The 19,503-nt window shown below is 38.5% G+C and overlaps 1 protein-coding gene across 4 annotated transcripts in view; it reads left to right on the forward strand.

Annotated features, from left to right (window-relative positions):
* The first annotated feature begins 594 nt into the window (after positions 1-594).
* PIGP (phosphatidylinositol glycan anchor biosynthesis class P) overlaps positions 595-19,503 on the forward strand; it is an 80,155-nt gene continuing 61,246 nt past the window's right edge. Inside the window, exons 1-2 of one of the 4 annotated variants that reach the window (XM_053705938.1) lie at positions 4,696-4,716; positions 8,512-8,673. In XM_053705938.1, coding sequence (XP_053561913.1) covers positions 8,529-8,673 — 145 coding nt within the window. In that variant the 5' untranslated portion in view covers positions 4,696-4,716; positions 8,512-8,528. Of the gene's footprint in view, positions 914-4,626; positions 4,717-8,496; positions 8,674-19,503 lie in introns of those variants that run through there. The other 3 variants (XM_053705941.1, XM_053705940.1, XM_053705937.1) reach the window with 3 other exon arrangements.

Genomic DNA, 19,503 nt, shown 5'->3' on the forward strand with positions numbered 1-19,503 from the left:
ACGCATGCGCAGACTCGCCCCCCAGTCTCCAGCAGTTTACTGACAGGAGCACAAGTTCTTTCAAGCAGGCACGGGCTAATCAGGGTATTATAGTCACATCACAGATTTTGTTCACAGAATCTTATGATTTGCACTATGTGACTCTCTTGATGCCGGGAGATGAGAATCTCATCTCCCGGCATCAAGAGAGTCACAGAGTGCAAATCATAAGCATCGCTTAGAGGGGCAGCCTCACACTTGCAAATGAGACATTTAGGAGAGCAGCGTGTATACTAGTATTCTTCCCTGCCTGTGATGAAGTCCATCTGTGTTTAAGACGTTAAATACGGCAGTGAGTTTGAGAGCTATGTTTATTTAACTGTCGGGCTCATCTCCCCCCTCCCTCTGGCTGTTTTTGCTTGATTAGTGACAGTGAGAGCCCCGTTTCCACATGAAAGCAAAAACAGCCAGAGGGAGGGGGGAGATGAGCCCGACAGTTAAATAAACATAGCTCTCAAACTCACTGCCGTATTTAACGTCTTAAACACAGATGGACTTCATCACAGGCAGGGAAGAATACTAGTATACACGCTGCTCTCCTTAGTGCAGGGTTTAAGTGTAGGACAGAAGCAGCTTGTAAAGTCTTGCACAGCTCTCATCATAAACTTGCATCGTGAAGTGTGGAGTTCCTGTTTATATTGTTCCCTGTCTCCTCTTACTTGCCGGTTTTCAACCAATAGGATCAATAAGCTTTAAACAGCTGTGCTTTAATGTCAGTACTGCGCATGCGATGCTGACAATCTAATATTTAAATTAAGGGGCACAGCAGCTTTGCCATTGGTTGGGGGGCGGATGCTGGATAATATGAGCCATGCCTCATTTCATGGGCAGTCATTACCGCACATTTTATGACAAATTATCCTTTAAAATTAAGGTATGTAAAAGCTTAATTTAATGTAAAAACTATTTTAAATGATTACATTTATAATAGTTATTATAATAATATATTTTAATTATGTTCACATGGAAATCAATTTCTAACCCTTTAATATAACTGACATTCTTGATTGCCTTTAGATCAATTAATACAGATAGACAATGCTGTCTAATGATTTCACACATACAGAGTTCTTACTATAATGGATATTATTGGTCAGCAAGATGATGTTAATTCGAAAGATCCTAGATATTAGTAATGTTTTTGATTTTTTAAAGAGCACATGTATTTATCAAATTATATTTTATTTTGCCACATAGGCATTAACACATTGTGTGTGTGTATATATATATATATATATATATATATATATATATATATATATATATATATATATATATATATATATATATATATATAATGTAATTGCTACAGCAAGTAAAATGAATCATTGAGATACAAATTGAAGGAACAGAAAACGCCAAAATTTTCTTTCATGATTTGAATAAAAAATACAATTTTAAAACAATTTTCCAATTTACTTCTATTACCAAATTTGCTTAATTCTCTTGTTATCCTTTGCTGAAGTAACAGCATTGCACTGGCAGCTAGCTGAACACATCTAGTTAGCCAATCACAAGAGACAAATGTGTGCAGGAACCAATCAGCAGCTCGCTCCCACTAGTGTAGGATATATGCTCTATCTAAATCATGCCAGTTTAATTTTGCCTTTCCTATCCCATTAAAGGGAAGAAAATGTTACAGTACACAGACCCTTTTAATTATACCATTATCATCCTAGAGGAATTAAATACATTTACAATGACAGAGACAAACAGTCAGACAACAAAAAAACAAAAAGGAACCTGAAATACAAGATTGCTAAAATTGTGGAGTAAGCAGCTGTTCAGCACAGGGCAGCAACAGGCTAAGCGCTATATTAAGAAATGTGAGTGATCATCAAGACACATGAATCACCTCCTAAATAATGTTAGACTGGTTTAACCCTTTCACTAAAGTCCTAAAAGAACATTTTCTTCTTAAAAGGATAATAGAAGTACATTGGAACGTTATTTAAAATTGTAGGCACTATCTGAATCATGAAAGAAAAAAAATTGGGTTTCTTGTCCCTTTAATGCCTTTCCAATGACTTGTTAAACCAGCTGCAAATTTTAAAATGTATGGGAATTTGCTCCATTAGATTTAGTTATATATAAATATTAATTTTTTTTTATTAAAGGGATACTAAACCCAAAAATTTTCTTTCATGATTCAGATAGAGAATACAAATTTAAACAATATTACAATTTACTTCTATTATTTATTTTGCTTCATTTTTTAGATATCCTTAGTTGAAGAAAAAGCAATCCACATGGGTGAGCCAATCACGCAAGGCTTCTATGTGCAGGAACCAATTAGCAGCTACAAAGCCTATCTAGATATGCTTTTCAGCCAAGAATATCAAGAGAATAAAACAGATTATATAATAGAAGTAAATTAGGAAGTTGTTTAAAATCGTATGCACTTTTTAAATCATGAGAGAAAAAATGTGGGTTTCATGTCCCTTTAAGTAGCTATTTCTTCTAATTGAAACCAGAACCCAATCAAATGGGATGAGCTTGCAGGGACAGCAAACGTCATTAGCTTATCTCTCTATATATACACAAAATCACCCTTATCTTGTCTCACTGTATAAACAATAAGAACAATACCTAATCAACAATGATCTAAAGCTCTCTGCTCAGGCGGCATTATCTTATAAGTGTAAGTACTTCAAAGTCCCTCAAATATGTAAATTTTATCTACCAATACAAAAAGTTATGGGTGTGATGGGCATAAACATACATTGTAATAGAACGCTCCAAAAAAGGTCCATCTGTGTCAGAGTTTTTGATCATCAGCCCATTAGAAAGAACAATGGCAAGACATTTTACTGTCTATACGACCCACCAACACAGAGAGTGGTTCTTCTAAACTTTGCCTATATAGCTTTTCTGTTACTAGTATTAAAGGGATACTGAACCCAATTTTTTTTTCTTTCGTGATTCAGATAGAGCATGCAATTTTAAGCAACTTTAATTTACTCCTATTATCAAATTGTCTTCATTCTCTTGGTATCTTTATTAGAAAAGCAAGAATGTAAGTTTAGATGCTGGCCCATTTTTGGTGAACAGCCTGGGTTGTTCTTGCTGATTGGTGGATAAATTCATCCACCAATAAACAAATTGCTTTCCAGGGGCTGAACCAAAAAAATAGCTTAGATGCCTTCTTTTTCAAATAAAGATAGCAAGAGAACGAATAAAAATTGATAATAGGAGTACATTAGAAAGTTGCTTAAAATTGCATGCTCTATCTGAATCACGAAAGAAAATTGGGTTCAGTGTCCCTTTAATGTATAGGCATTTTCAGTACAGGCGGGGATACAATGGGCAAAATGAGTAATTTTATTTAACAAAATAAAGGTTAAAGTGCTATATGTAAACACACACTCCAGGTAACAAGGATCATTTTGAACACATTAAAGGGATAGTCTAGTCAAAGATAAACTTTCATTATTCAGATAGAGCATGCATTAAGCAACTTTCTAATTTACTCATCAATTTTTCTTCATTCTCTTTGTATTTTTGTTTTAAAAAGCAAGAATGTAAGCTTAGAAGCCGGCCAATTTTGGTTCAGCACCTGGGTAGCGCTTGCTGGTTGGATAGCTACATTTAGACACTAATCAGCAAGCGCTACCCAGGTTCTGAACAAAAAATGGGCCAGCTTTTAAGCTTACATTCCTGCTTTTTAAAATAAAGATACCAAGAGAATGAAGAAAATTGATAATAGGAGTGAATTAGAAAGTTGCTTAAAATAGCATGCGCTATCTGAATCATGAAAGTTTAATTTTGACTATCCTTTTATTACCCTACCCCAGTTTTGCATAACCAACAATTATATTAATATACTTTTTACCTATGTGATTACTTTGTATTTAAAGATCTGCAGTTTGCCCCCTTATTTCAGCTGTTCTTACTGACTTAAACTTCAGTGGTGACTCATAAATAACTCCACATGAGTGAGCACAATGTTATCTACATGGCACACATGAACTTTCTCTGTGTAGCTTTGATTATTTTTTTTTATGCACTGAAATAAGAGGTGGCCTTCAAGGGCTAAGAAGTTAGCATATGGGCATTTCTATGTTTAGCTTTCTATAAAGAATACCAAGAGAACAAAGCAAATGTGATGCTAAAAGTAAATAGAAAAGTTGTTAAAAATTACACGATCTATCAAACGCCTTTATTTTCCTAACTATACTGGCACTTTCAGGGAGATGGGAACCACTTAGTTGTGAAGCTTACCCATAAGACTTAAATGTGTACATGAAAAGTCTAGGCGGAAACCCGCTTTAATAGAAGAAGCAAATAGTGTCCCACTGCTACTGTTTCCTAATCACGCACATTTTAGTGCCCAAGTGACTGCTGCCATAACACATGAGCAAAAGTATGAAACTTTACTTGACCACGTGACACTGCAATTCGTGAACGTACCTGCGGCTCATCCACACCGCTCCCTCTGGCTGCTGTGACTACAATTTCTGGCCGAGACTTTCCCACCAGCTACTGCGAGCGCTCGGTGATGACGTCACGAAACATAGCACCACCTGGGAACTCACTACAGGACCACCGTCACGTGGGAGATGACGTCACTAAGTCAAATTAATTCAAATCAGGGTGAGGTGTGGAACGCAAAGTGCGCGTCTCGCGTTTAATGACGAGTTTCTCTGCATATATGAGCCGGAAGTGGATAATTTCGAGGTTAGTACGGAAGTCGTGACATATTTTTGTACTGTTATCTGGTTTTTATCGCTTTCGTGTATTAAATATTTTTTCTCCGTGTCTATCACTTGCTAGGTTTGTTAGGATTTTTTTTTAAATTAATAGAAAGTATTAGTTTCTAACAATAAACTAATTGAGGTGCTATTATTGTTGGCATAAATACGGATGCTTCTGTAAGGCTCCTTTGCATAAAATATTGCTTCGTTAGTTCGTTTTATTGTAAAATATATTTTATATATTCTAAGTCGCTAAAGGGACATTATATTAAAAATATATTTCTATTCAGATTAATGTAATTAATAAAGTTGTCTGGAAATGCCTAATTCTTATATTAAAGGGACAGTCAAGTCCAAAAAAAACTTTCATGTTTCAAATAGGGCATGTAATTTTAAACAACTTTCCAATTTACTTTTATCACCAATTTTGCTTTGTTCTTTTGGTATTCTTAGTTGAAAGCTAGACCTAGGAAGGCTCATATGATAATTGCTAATCCCTTGAAGGCCGCCTCTAATCACATGCTTTTGTATTTGCTTTTCACAGCAGGGGAGAGCTTGTTTAAGTAAACCCTATAGATAACATTGTGAGCACGCCTGTGAATTGTGGCAGACACTGCACTAATTGGCTAAATTAAAAGTCAATAGATAATAAATAAAATGTCATGTGATCAGGGGGCTGTCAGAAGATGTTTAGATACAAGCTAATCACAAAGGTAAAAAGTACATTAATATAACTGTGTTAGTTATGCAAAACTGGGGAATGGGTAAGAAAGGGATTATCTATCTTTTAAAACAACAAACATTCTGGTGTTGACTGCCCCTTTAACCCCTTAATGACCGGACCATTTTTCAATTTTCTTACCCTTAATGACAATGGCTATTTTTACATTTCTGCGGTGTTTGTGTTTAGCTGTAATTTTCCTCTTACTCATTTACTGTACCCACACATATTATATACTGTTTTTCTCGCCATTAAATGGACTTTCTAAAGATACCATTATTTTCATCATATCTTATAATTTACTAAAAAAAAAATATGAGGAAAAAATTGAAAAAAACACACTTTTTCTAACTTTGACCCCCAAAATCTGTTACACATCTACAATCACCAAAAAACACTCATGCTAAATAGTTTCTAAATTTTGTCCTGAGTTTAGAAATACCCAATGTTTACACGTTCTTTGCTTTTTTTGCAAGTTATAGGGCACTAAATACAAGTAGCACTTCGCTATTTCCAAACCACTTTTTTTCAAAATTAGCGCTAGTTACATTGGAACCCTGATATCTGTCAGGAATACCTGAATATCCCTTGACATGTATATATTTTTTTTTAGAAGACAACCCAAAGTATTGATCTAGGCCCATTTTGGTATATTTCATGCCACCATTTCACCGCCAAATGCGATCAAAAAAAAAAAAAGTTCACTTTTTCACAAAATTTGTCACAAACTTTAGGTTTCCCACTGAAATTATTTATAAACAGCTTCTGCAATTATGGCACAAATGGTTGTAAATGCTTCTCTGGGATCCCCTTTTTTCAGAAATAGCAGACATATATGACTTTGGGGTTGCTTTTTGGTAATTAGAAGGCCGCTAAATGCCGCTGCACACCACACGTGTTTTATGCCCAGGAGTGAAGGGGTTAATTAGGGAGCTTGTAGGGTTAATTTTAGCTTTAGTGTAGTGTAGTAGACAACCCCAAGTATTGATCTAGGCCCATTTTGGTATATTTTATGCCACCATTTCACCGCCAAATGCGAGCAAATAAAAAAAAATCGCTAACTTTTTCACTATTTTAAGTTTCTTACTGAAATTATTTACAAACAGCTTGTGCTATTATGGCAGAAATTGTTGTAAAAGCTTCTCTGGGATCCCCTTTGTTCATAAATAGCAGACTTATATGGCTTTGGCGTTGCTTTTTGGTAATTAGAAGGCCGCTAAATGCTGCTGCGCACCACACGTTAATTATGCCCAGCAGTGAAGGGGTTAAATTAGGTAGCTTGTAGGGAGCTTGCAGGGTTAATTTTAGAGATCAGCTTCCCACCTGACACATCCCACCCCCTGATCCCTCCCAAACAGCTCTCTTCCCTCCCCCACCCCACAATTGTTCCCGCCATCTTAATTACTGGCAGAAAGTCTGCCAGTACTAAATAAGAGTTTTTTTTTTTTAAATAAAAATAATAAAATATTTTAGCTGTGATGGACCCCTGCCTTAGCCCCAACCTCCCTGATTCCCCCCCCCCCTCCAGCTCTCTAACCCTCTCCCCTACCTAATTACCGCCATCTTGGGTACTGGCAGCTGTCTGCCAGTACCCAGTTTGGCCCCAAACCCCCCCAAAAAGTATTTTTATTTAATTTTTTAACTTTAAAACTATTTCTGTAGTGTAGCAGCCCCACTACAATACCCCCACCCCCTCCCAGATCCTTTTATATTTGATTTTTTTTTTTTTTAACTTTTTCTCCCTTTCTGCCTGATTCATTGGTGTCAGTGTGGCTGTGTGCACGTGCACATGCATGCGCGCCCCGTGCACGAGCCCATGCACGTGCACCCTTGTGCACGCACGCTTACTCTCACACCCGGACAGTGCACTACCAGACACTGGCACCATTGCTACCGGTGCAGAGAGGGCCACAGAGTGGCTCTCTCTGCATCGGAGGCTTGTAAAGTGGTATTGCAGGATGCCTCCATATCGAGGCATCACTGCAATACCCTCAGAGCTGCTGGAAGCATTTGTGATCGCTTCCAGCACTCTGTTAGACAACTGACGTACCAGGTACGTCCATTGTCATTAACTGCTAGTTTTTGCATGACGTACCTGGTACGTCAGTTGTCATTAAGGGGTTAATGTTGGCATTTTAAAATGCCTGAATATATTCGAAATTCTCATATATTTATGAAAAGTGGTGCATGTAATAGTCACTGGTTTTTTTTCAATTTGTAGGTTGCGAGGTCGCAAAAAAAAAAAGCGATATTGTTTGGAGGGAAAATTGAAACATTTATTGTTCTTGCCATAATGACTTTATCGTGGGTTAGAAATCACCCACAACAAGGCGTGGAACCTGAATAATAATAAGCAATTAAATAACTAAAAAGGTATATACAGATTTATAAAAAAAAGTAAAATAATTTAAAAAGTGCATTTGAAATAAGTGTATAAAAAGAACAAAGATAAGCTAAAAAAAAACGGACAATCTTCCTCAATGAAAAAGAGCCAAAGATGAGGCAGAATAAAAATAACTTTAATATGTAATGAATAAACAATCACATAATTTATTTATTCTGTTATAATACAATAAAACCATTTACCGGTGGCTAAAGTTAAAGTGCCATAAAACAGGTTGAGATCTGTGCATATCCTAAAAGGGCTAATTAAAGTGAAAGTAAATCCTAGTGTTTTACAAACGCTAGGGTTGACTATTGAAACAAATAAAGGGCACTTTCATTCATGAAGTATAAGATACTTCATGTAGAAAGCTCCTTTATTTGATTCAATCGATCGCCGCTCTTAACTCTTACAGCAGCCCACGGCTAAAAAAAAAATTTTTGGCTAAGAGGTGACGTTTTCACCTCTTAGCCAATAGCCGTGCGGTAAATCCGGCTTGGCGCCGCATTAAAAATTTGTTTTAAAATTGCTGCCAAGTATTTTAAATAATTTGAAAAAAAAAAAGCAAAATGACTTACATAGCCATGCTGTCTAGAGTAGGCTGATCCACCCCTATCAGTGTTTAGCTTCAGAAACACAGGCATTGTATTTCACAGCTGCTTATTTGCTTCTAGGTGTGCCCCAGCAGATAATGACTGTGCAGCTCTGCATTCTACCAAACAAAGACAGATATAGATACAGCCATAGAAGGAAATATCTGGGGGGAGTTAGAGCTTTACAATTCGGAAACTTAAAAGCAAGGGTTAATGACGAGGCACTGCAGTATAAATTTGCAGGTAAAGTAATTAAAGTACATATTTTATTATTTTGTCTCTATCTCAACTTGTTTTATGTCCCTTTTGAGATTGATAAATAAAGTGAAAACAATATTTCTGCAAGAAAACTAGATCAGCCATTTACTTGGCATCGCAAAAAAATATGATCCAAAAATGTCTCAAGAATTTTGATAAATACTGGTGACATTTTTGACTTCACACATTGCGAACTATTGCGGAAATAATCGTGACTTTTTACACACATTTTTTGGGGGCTTAATAAATTTTGCCCATAGTGTTGCTGTGTAACCTCTTTACCCTTAACATAATCACAGAAGACATTTGGTGGAGTTGCACACTTGCCTTGTGGCTCTCTTACAGACATGGCTGGATTGGCCTACCAAGACACCAAGAGATTTCCCTGTTGGCTGCTTGAGGCTGACCAACTACAATTTAAAGGGACACTGAACCCAAATTTTTTCTTTTGTAATTCAGAAAGAGCATGCAATTTTAAGCAACTTTCTAATTTACTCCTATTTTCAAATTTTCTTCGTTCTCTTGCTATCATTATTTGAAAAAGAAGGCATCTAAGCTTTTTTTTGGTTTTAGTACTCTGGACAGCACTTTTTTATTGGTGGATGAATTTATCCACCAATCAGCAAGGACAACCCAGGTTGTTCACCAAAAATGGGCCGGCATCTAAACTTACATTCTTGCATTTGAAATAAAGATACCAAGAGAATGAAGAAAATTTGATAATAGGAGTAAATTAGAAATTTGCTTAAAATTTCGTGCTCAATCTGAATCACAAAATATTTTTTTTGGGTACAGTGTCCCTTTAAGGTGGTTGTGCTACTGTTCAGACGATGCAGCTGTATCATTTCTCTTGTTTTCTCCTCTGAGCTATACTTAAAGGGACATGAAACACAAAAAAAATATTTCATAATTCAGATAGAGAGTATAATTTTAAACAACTTTCTAATTTACTTCCATTATCTAATTTGTTTCATTCTCTTGGTATCATTTGTTGAAGGAGCAGCAATGCACTACTGGTTTCTAACTGAACACATGAGCGAGCCAATAATAATCATTATATATCTGTAGCCACCAATCAGTAGCTAGAACCTAGGTTCTTGCTGCTCCTGAGCTTACCTAGATAAACCTTTCAGCAAACGGTAACAAGAGAAGGAAGCAAATTAAATAAAATTGGAAAGTTGTTTAAAATTGTGTCTAAATCATAAAAGAAACATTTTGTGTTTCATGTCTCTTTAAGGTCAAAGTATTTCCTTGTAAGTTTTCTTTCCTAGACCATGTAACATTTTGTAGTCCTCTTTTGAATGGTCTCTAGTGTTTAGTTAAGTCACAGCGTGAGACAGTATGACACATTGTTTTGCAGATCACACTATGAATAATTATGTTTACACTGTGAAAGAGTATGAAAGAATGAAATTGAGTTATAGGGTGCCTATATAACAACAATCTGGCATTGTAGTCAGAGCAAACTAATATTATTTAATTCCGAAAAAAATATTGGTGGAAGGAGTATCCCAGTAATCCCCTTGAGAAAAATGTGCATTCTATAGACTTAAAGTGAATGTAAATTTTGATGCTAAAGTGCCCGGTTTTTAAAAATTCTATTAAAAACAGGGGCACTTTAATTCATCAAAATTTACATTTCACTTGTGTTGTGAAAAAAAAGCTTACCTTTTAAACTTGACAGCAGCTTCAGCTTCCTCCGGTCGTCGCAAGCCATTTCTGATGTCAGAAATAACGTATAGGTCATCCTCCAATCACTGCTTCCCCCTGGGGGAATCAGTGTTTGATTCAACGCTGTGATTGGAGGAAGCCTGATTCCTCATTTTAGTCCCAGGAAGAGACTTTGCGACAGGTGGAGGAAGCTGGAGCTGCTGTCAAGTTTAAAAGGTAAGTGTTTTTTTTTTCACAGCACGAGTGAAGGGCTTTTTGCGGGGCATTGCCCCAAAGTAATCAGCTCTTTTACCTGTAAAAGAAAATACAAGACCCCCCCCCAACATTACAGCCCACCACCCACACACCCCTACTCTAAAACCCACCCGATTCCCCACCTTAAAAAAAAACCTAACACTACCCCATTGAAGATCACCCTACCTTAAACCGTGTTCACCCACCCGGTCAATGATGGGCCAGAAGAGGACATCCGGACCGGCAGAAGTCTTCCTCCGATCGGGACAGAAGAGGTCCTCCATCCAGCAGAAGTCTTCATCCAAGCGACATCAACTCTATTGGCTGATCCAATCGGATTGAACTTCAATCCGATTGGCTGATTAAATCAACCAATCAGATTTTTCCTACCTTAATTCCGATTGGCTGATAGAATCCTATCAGCCAATCGGAATTCGAGGGACGCCATCTTGGATGACGTCATTTAAAGGAACCTTCATTCGACGTTAGTCGTCGGGGAGAAGAGGATGCTCCGCGTCGGATGTCTTGAAAATGGACCCGCTCTGCACGGGATGGATGAAGATAGAAGATGCCGCTTGGATGAAGTCTTCTGCTGGATGGAGGACCTCTTCTGCCCCGATCGGATGAAGACTTCTGCTGGTCCGGATGTCCTCTTCTGGCCCATCGTTGCCCGGCTGGGTGAACACGGCTCAAGGTAGGGTGATCTTCAATAGGGTAGTGTTAGGTTTTTTAAGGGGGGATCGGGTGGGTTTTAGAGTAGGGGTGTGTGGGTGGTGGGTTGTAATGTTGGGGGGGTCTTGTATTTTCTTTTACAGGTAAAAGAGCTGATTACTTTGGGGCAATGCCCCGCAAAAAGCCATTTTAAGGGCTGGTAAAAGAGCTGATTACTTTTGTAATTTAGGGTAGGGAATTTTATTATTTTGGGGGGCTTTTTATTTTATTAGGGGGCTTAGATTAGGTGTAATTAGATTAAAATTCTTGTAATATTTTTTTATTTTTTGTAATTTAGTGTTTGTTTTTGTAATATAGTTTAGTTTATTTAATTGTATTTTAGTTTAGATCATTGTAGGTAATTTATTGATAGTGTAGTGTTAGGTGTATTTGTAATTTAGGTTAGGATTTATTTTACAGGTAATTTTGTAATTATTTTAACTAGGTAGCTATTAAATAGTTATTAACTATTTAATAGCTATTGTACCTAGTTAAATTAAATAGAAAGTTGCCTGTAAAATAAATATAAATCCTAAAATAGCTACAATGTAACTATAAGTTATATTTTAGCTATCTTAGGGTTTATTTTATAGGTAAGTATTTAGTTTTAAATAGGAATAATTTATTTAATTATACTAATTTTATTTAGATTTATTTAAATTATATTTAACTTAGGGGGGTGTTAGGGTTAGACTTAGGTTTAGGAGTTAATAACTTTATTATAGTGGCGGCGACGTTGGGGGCGGGCGATTAGGGGTTAATAATAATAGGTAGGTGGCAGCGACGTTGAGGGTGGCAGTTTAGGGGTTAATAAATATAATTTAGGTGTCGGCGATGTTAGGGGCAGCAGATTAGTGGTTCATAGGTATAATGTAGGTGGCGGCGATGTCTGGTCGGCAGATTAGGGGTTAAATAATTTTATTATAGTGTTTGCTATGTGGGGGGCCTCGGTTTAGGGGTTAATAGGTAGTTTATGGGTGTTAGTGTACTTTGTAGCACTTTAGTTAAGAGCTTTATGTTCCGGCGTTAGCCCATAAAACTCTTAACTACTGACTTTTTTTTATGCGGTAGGAGTCTTGGAGGTAGAGGCTGTACCGCTCACTTCTTCCAAGACTCGTAATACCGGCGTTAGGCAAATCCCATTAAAAAGATAGGATACGCAATTGACGTAAGGGGATTTGCGGTAGCCAAAAGTCGCAGAAGAAAAGTGAGTGGTACACCTGTACCTGCCATACTCGTAATACCAGCCGGCGTTAAAAAGCAGCGTTAGGACCCCTTAACGCTGCTTTTTAAGGCTAACGCAGAACTTGTAATCTAGGCAAAACTTTTTCTTTCATGATTCAGATAGAGAATGCAATCGTAAACATAATGCTGCCCTCTAGTGGTCTTGCTAATGTATAACATTCTTGCAAAACTGCTGCCGTATAATACTGCAGACACATTATTATCATTATTATTATTATTATCGTTTATCTGTATAGCACCACAAAATTCCGTAGAAAAACATGTGATAATAGAAGTAAATTGGAAAGTTGCTTATAATTGTATGCTCTATCTGAATCATGAACAAAGGGTTTTATGTCCCTTTAATGTTATTTATTGAACTGTAAGTGGGCCCTGATCATCAGGATTCTTAAAACATTACTTTCTGCTCTTTGCTCCCCTTTTTAAGATATGTTTTTAGAACTCAGCTAGATTTTAGGAGCCAACATGTTTTTGGTTTCTGAGATGTGTAGGAGTGCATATGATATATAACAGGACTAAACAAACACAGGATCCTAGGAGCCACAGGCACCTGGAATTTTACCCCTAGCTCCTAACTTTTTGGGTTATTCTCGATTAAATCTATATACAAATTCCACTGCTTGGCTACTAAAAATATTCCTGGCTCCTAAATAATTTTGCTGGCTCCAAAATTTTAAACATATTTATCAATCCCTGATTTATTGTCTTTGTAAATCACAAACTGATTTTGTAGCTTTATAAATGTTGTACAATAAATAAAGACAAGGAAGGTTGAAGGTAGATTATTATCATTTATTTGTATATCGCCACAAAATTCTGTAGCGCTGGGTACAGAGATAGGGGTATACAATGACAAGGATTTGCGATAAGATACAAAAACATAATAGAGTAAACAAATCTAGTACAGGTGGAAGAGTACCGTCTACAGGTTGAGGGTGCAGAGTCATGAGGTTTGGGGTAGCTTGTCACGTGGATTGTAGTTGCAGCAGTGAGTCAAGGCGGGAGAGGGACATAGAAATAATATGAGTGGCGAGACGTAGGTCATTGGTTGATTGAAGAGGATGGGTCGGGGAGTATTTTGAGATGCTAGGGAAAGTATAGTTGGGAGTGAGGCTGTTGAGTGCTCTATAGGTTATTTTGAATGTTATTGTTATCATATATATATATATTGGATTCCCTTTGTTGCCGATTCCTGCCTGTTTTCCGGTCCTTCTATTGGTTTAGCCTTGAACTGCCATACCGCTGGATTCCCTACCTGTTGCTGCCAAAGACTACCCTGCCTATTGTGAGTACCGCTTACCTCATTTTGAGAACTTTCTCTGCTCTGGGATATTCTCTATCATTCCAGCTTGACACCGGGATAAGAAGACTACTGGCCAAGTTTGGTCTGATAGTGGAATATCCCACGAGATTTACAGAACGTACCTGAGGAAGTTCTGATAGAGGAATCCAGGAGCAGGTATCGGCACATCCTTACGTATATCCTTTACTGATATGGTCTGGATTTTGTGAACAGGCTTGTCGAGAGATAGGCACGGGTGCCACAAGGAGAATACCTTGAAAGGTCAGAGAAATCCAAGAGTCAGCCAGGAAAACCATCCACCAAGGGATTATAACAAAAGAAGTCCAGAGTCCAGGCCAGATGTAAAGCAACAGATCCAGAAAAAACTCCAAAGGGGTCTGGTTAGGAAGCAGAGTCTCAGATAACAGCCAGGGGTCCCGAAGCCAGAGGAACTGATAAAGCACATTCTGAGGGACTCTGGGTGTGTTTGTTGCTGTTCTTCCTTGCTGCTGCTTTGAAAGTGGGCATGAAGCTGACTGGGGCCCAGGTTACAAGAGCTTGTCAACTGGCCAATCACAGGCAGAATGGAAAGCCAGTAATGGGCTACAAGAGGTGTGAGCTTAGACAAATATAATAAATAAGATCACTTAGTTTTGCTTTGTAGATAATACATGCTCTCAACACAGGTGTGTATTGCAAGATACAAGCTTCCATAACAATCTGAAAAACTTTAAGTATGTGTACGTGCACTTTTTTTTTAGAGATCCATTTAGTCGTCTTGCTTCAGCAGGTAATTAGGTCAGGGTTTTATAGGAAAACAATAGTCTTGGTGTTTCCTCTTACGGTAGATAAGAGTTCAGTCTACAGTAACTGACAAAGCTAGCGTTCCTATTGTATAAGCCAGGTTAGCAGGCTGTGGTGTGTCCATTCCTCCATCGTCAGACGGCACTGGAGCTTTCTAGGAACTGGGGCTCATGGAGGGGTATTGGCTGTATTACTGTCTAAGAAAGGCTTCATGGGAGAATATGAGCTGTGCAACCTATAAAATATGTAGTGCTTTACACAAACTATTTTATGGGTTATAGATAACATGATTTAAAAAAAAATAATCTTTCATGATTCAGATAGACGTAATTTGGAAAGTTGTATGCTCTATCTTCTAATTAGCTTACTTCTCTTGGTATCCTTTGCTGAAAAGTATGCCTAGGAAGGCTCAGGAGCAGCAATACAGTACTGATAACTAGCTGCTGATTGGTGACTGCCCATATATTCCTCTTGCCATTGGCTCAGCATATATGTTAATCTAGCTAACAGTAGTACTTTGCTACTCCTTTAACAAAGGATACAAAGAGAACGAAGCAAATTTGATAACAGAAGTAATTTGGAAAATTATTTAAAATTCTAGGTTCTATCTTAATCGTGAAAGAGAAAATTTTGGGGTTTTGTGTCCCTTTAAAGAAGGTTGATATCCCTTTGCTTTTATTATTTTAGTAAGTACAGTAGTATTAGTTTAAAATAAATGTGTACATAATGAAAGCTGTGCTGCCTCCCAAATAATTCTGTCTCTTAGGTTTTGTGGGTTAATGTTTTACAAATCAAGTTCTCACTCAAATGCAAAAATCCATGGAAACTCCTGATTTCAGCTCTCTTCTCAGAAAAATGAACATTTACTTTTGGATAAGGTGGGGTCTTATTTTTTCTGTTTGCACATTGAGAGACTCTATACGTGTTGCAGTCATATACCAACCCCCTGGCTCCTTAACTCAATTTCTAGATCACTTGGCTGCCTGGCTGCCTTATTTCCTTTCTTCAGACACCCCTGCCATCATTCTTGGTGGCTTTAACATCCCTCTTGACAATCCCACTGCTTCATCTGCAAAACAACTTCTGCAACTCACTTCCTCTTTCGGTTTGTCACAATGGACTGATTCTCCCACTCACACAGACGGTCACTCCCTTGACCTGATCTTTAGCTATCGATGCACCCTCTCAAACTTCACAAACTCCTGCTTTCCTCTTTCTGACCACCATCTCCTTACTTGCAACATATCATCCCTCCCTACAACTCTCCCTCCTTCTACTCCACACACCAAACTTCACAGAAGCATTATGTCATTAGATCAGCAACAGATTGCCAATTCCCTCAAACCTCTCCTCTCATCCTTCTCCTCCTTTTCCTGCCCTGACCAATCTATCTACCACTATAATTCCACCCTTACATCCGTCCTTGACATCCGTCCTTAACAATCTGGCCCCTCTTACTATAGCTCGGAAATCACACACTCATCCTCAGCCCTGGCATACTCCTCTGACACGGTACCTATGCAGATGTTCCCGTACTGCCGAGTGGCTCTGGAGAAAATCTCGGAGTTCAGCTGATTTTCTTCATTACAAATTCATCTTGAACTCCTACTATTCTGCCCTTAATCTGCATAAGCAACACTACTTCTCTACTCTTCTCTCTAATCTTTCTTCAAACCCAAAACGGATGTTCTCCATTTTCAGTACTCTTCTCCGCCCTCCCCCACCTCCTAATACAACTTCTCTGTCTGCTCAAGATTTTGCCAGCCACTTCATCTATAAAATCGACTCTATCAGAAACGAAATCAGCTCTCAACATAATTCCATTCTCTCACCCCTCAAATGCTCTCAATCAACCACAACCCACATAACCTTAAACTTAGCTCATTCTCCCCTGTTACTGAGGAAGAAGTTTCAGCACTTATACTGCGCTTACACCTCATTACCTGTCCCCTTGACCCTATACCCTCACAGCTACTCCCCTCCCTCTCTGCTACCATTACCGCTATACTCTCACCTCAGCACCGGTATATTTCCCTCATCTCTGAAACATGCACTAGTCACACCTATCCTCAAAAAACCTTCCCTTGATCCTACCTCCCCATCCAACTACCGCCCTATTTCCCTCTTATCTCTTGCCTCAAAGCTTCTTGAAATACTAGTATATGTACGCCTATCCCATTTCCTTACATCAAACTCCCTCCTTGACCCACTGCAATCTGGATTTCATCCCCATCACTCCACAGAGACAGCAATTGTTAAGGTTACCAACTACCTACTTACAGCAAAATCAAAAGGCCACTTTTCTCTGCTTATCCTCCTTGATGTGTCCACAGCCTTTGACACTGTTGACCACCCTCTTTTGCTCCAAATCTTCCAATCCTTCAGCATCTGTGACACAGCCCTCTCGTGGCTCTCTTCCTACCTGTACCTTTAGTGTAGCCTTCTCTGCCCCGTCACCACTTTCTTTCGGAGTACCACAAGACTCTGTCCTCGGTCCCCTTCTCTTCTCAATCTACACGTCATCACTAGGTTTCCTAATAAAGTACCACGGTTTCCAATATCATTTGTATGCCGACGACACCCAAATCTACTTCTCTGCACCAGACCTATCTCCTTCCTTGCTAACCCATGTCACTAACTGCCTTTCTCACATCTCTTCCTGGATGTACTCTCACTACCTCAAACTAAATCTCTCCAAAACTGAGCTCCTTATTTTCTCCCCTTCTTCAAAACTCTCCACCCCCAATCTCTCTATAACTGTCGACTACTCCATCATTACCCCTACCCCGCATGCCCGATGTCTCTGGGTCACATTTGACTCAGATCTTTCTTTCACTCCTCACATTCAGTCCTGCCGCTTCCACCTTAAAAACATCTCTAAAATTAGACACTTTCATACACAAGACACAACTAAGATTTTAATCCACTCTCTCATCCTTTCCCGTCTCGATTACTGCAACTATGTCCTCTCTGGTCTCCCCACCTGCCACCTAGCTCCTTTACAATCCATAATGAATGCCTCTGCCAGGCTCATCTTCCTTACACGTCGCTCTTCATCTGCTGCACCTCTCTGCCAATCCCTTCACTGGCTTCCTCTAGGATCAAACACAAAATTCTCACTCTGACATACAAAGCCCTCAACTGCACTGCTCCCCCCATATCGTAGACCTTGTCTCCAGATACTCTCCCTCCCATCCCCTTCGCTCTGCTCATGACCTCCTACTCTCCTCCTCTTTTCTTACCTCATCACACTCCCTTTTACAGGACTTCTTCAGACTGGCTCCCATCTTGTGGAACTCTCTGCCTCACTCCACAAGACTCCCCCCTAGTTTTGAAAGCTTCAAGCGCTCCCTAAAGACTATACTGTTCAGGGATGCATACAACCTACCCTAACCTTTCCTAATACCAGTTCCTCTCCTACACTGCAATCCCCTGAACCCTCTTAGCATGTAAGCCTAAAAGTCCAGCTGTTTGTAGATCACCTTCTTAAGCGCTGACTACAACAGTGCAACTCATGGCAGGACCCTCTACTCATTTGATCCATATAATTGTTTTGTTGTACTCCGCATTTGTTTATAGGGCTGCGGAATCTGTTGGTGCTCTACAAATAACCGATAATAATAATAACAGGACAGTGTTTGTCTCAAATTTCCAGTAAAAGAACTGAAACCAGGATGTATCTACTGATGTCTGTTTGAGTAAGAACTCTTAGGGTTTGATGATATAAACATCGCCAGCTCAAACCTAGTTTTTCTCGCCGACTCTCGCAGGGCTGCCCTGGTGGAATGATCGTAAAAAAGGGGCAGTCCCTGCGAGTGGCGAAATGGCTCCTATTGAAAGTAATGGATTTTGCTGGATAAGAACACTTCGCTCCTTAGAGCGAAGTTAGCTGGTGGCGCACTTTAAAAATTAAATCCTGCAGTCAATATAAATCACATTATGCTGTTTTCTGCATAGAGCATCTTACATTCACCTATATTTTAGTATGCATTTGTTTTTCTATTGGGGTTATAGAAGTATTCATATTGTTTTGAGAAAAGTTTGCCACCTTTTAGTTGGTCAAGAAAAAACTGTGAGATCTGCAGAGTTGTATAGAATAACCCTGGGATTACAGAGACATTTTCATATACACCCATGTTCAGCCCATTTTATAAAAAATGATTACACTCTGCATTTTGTATTTATAAGTACACATTTCTGTGTGATTTTTACACATCCAGTCAGTGTACTACGATTTACGCTGTGCATATTTAATACAATTTATTCCTGTGTAAATTACATACAAATTTTAGGTTTTTGTTAAAATATGATTTTTGATGCACCTTAACAATACAATTTTTAAGACAAATGGAAATAAAAAGAAGGCGCCTCTTGGTGCAATAAAATTTCACAATATAGAATTCTTTCTTCTTTGCGGAAAATAATATACTCCCAAGTGGAGCAGCACCAAACGTGCTGATTGAAGCAGACTGTGATCTCACAGTGTCTCAGCTCACTGAACCAGGGTGTGGAGTCTGCTACTCCCAGCTGGGCTCAATCAGCCTCATAGGAATGATGATGTGAACACAAATGGTTTTAAACAAGTAAAACACCATTTATTAAAAGCATGTTAAAATCTTATAGAGCTAATCAGCATATCTAGCTCTTAAAACAGGTACGCAACGCGTTTCTCAGTCTTGCTGGCTGTTTCCTCAGGCACAATATCTAAAGGTATATATATATTATATAGTGTAGTTCATTAACAAATCTAGACAGGCCCAGAGGCTTGTTTTCCCACAGAAAACCTCTGCATTACATTGTTTCCAATGCAGCAAAGGATTCTGGGTAAGATATGCAAATTAAGTACACAATGACACACCTTTTTACTT

Source organism: Bombina bombina, chromosome 3 (assembly GCF_027579735.1).
Source record: "Bombina bombina isolate aBomBom1 chromosome 3, aBomBom1.pri, whole genome shotgun sequence".
Taxonomy (NCBI): Eukaryota; Metazoa; Chordata; class Amphibia; order Anura; family Bombinatoridae; genus Bombina; species Bombina bombina.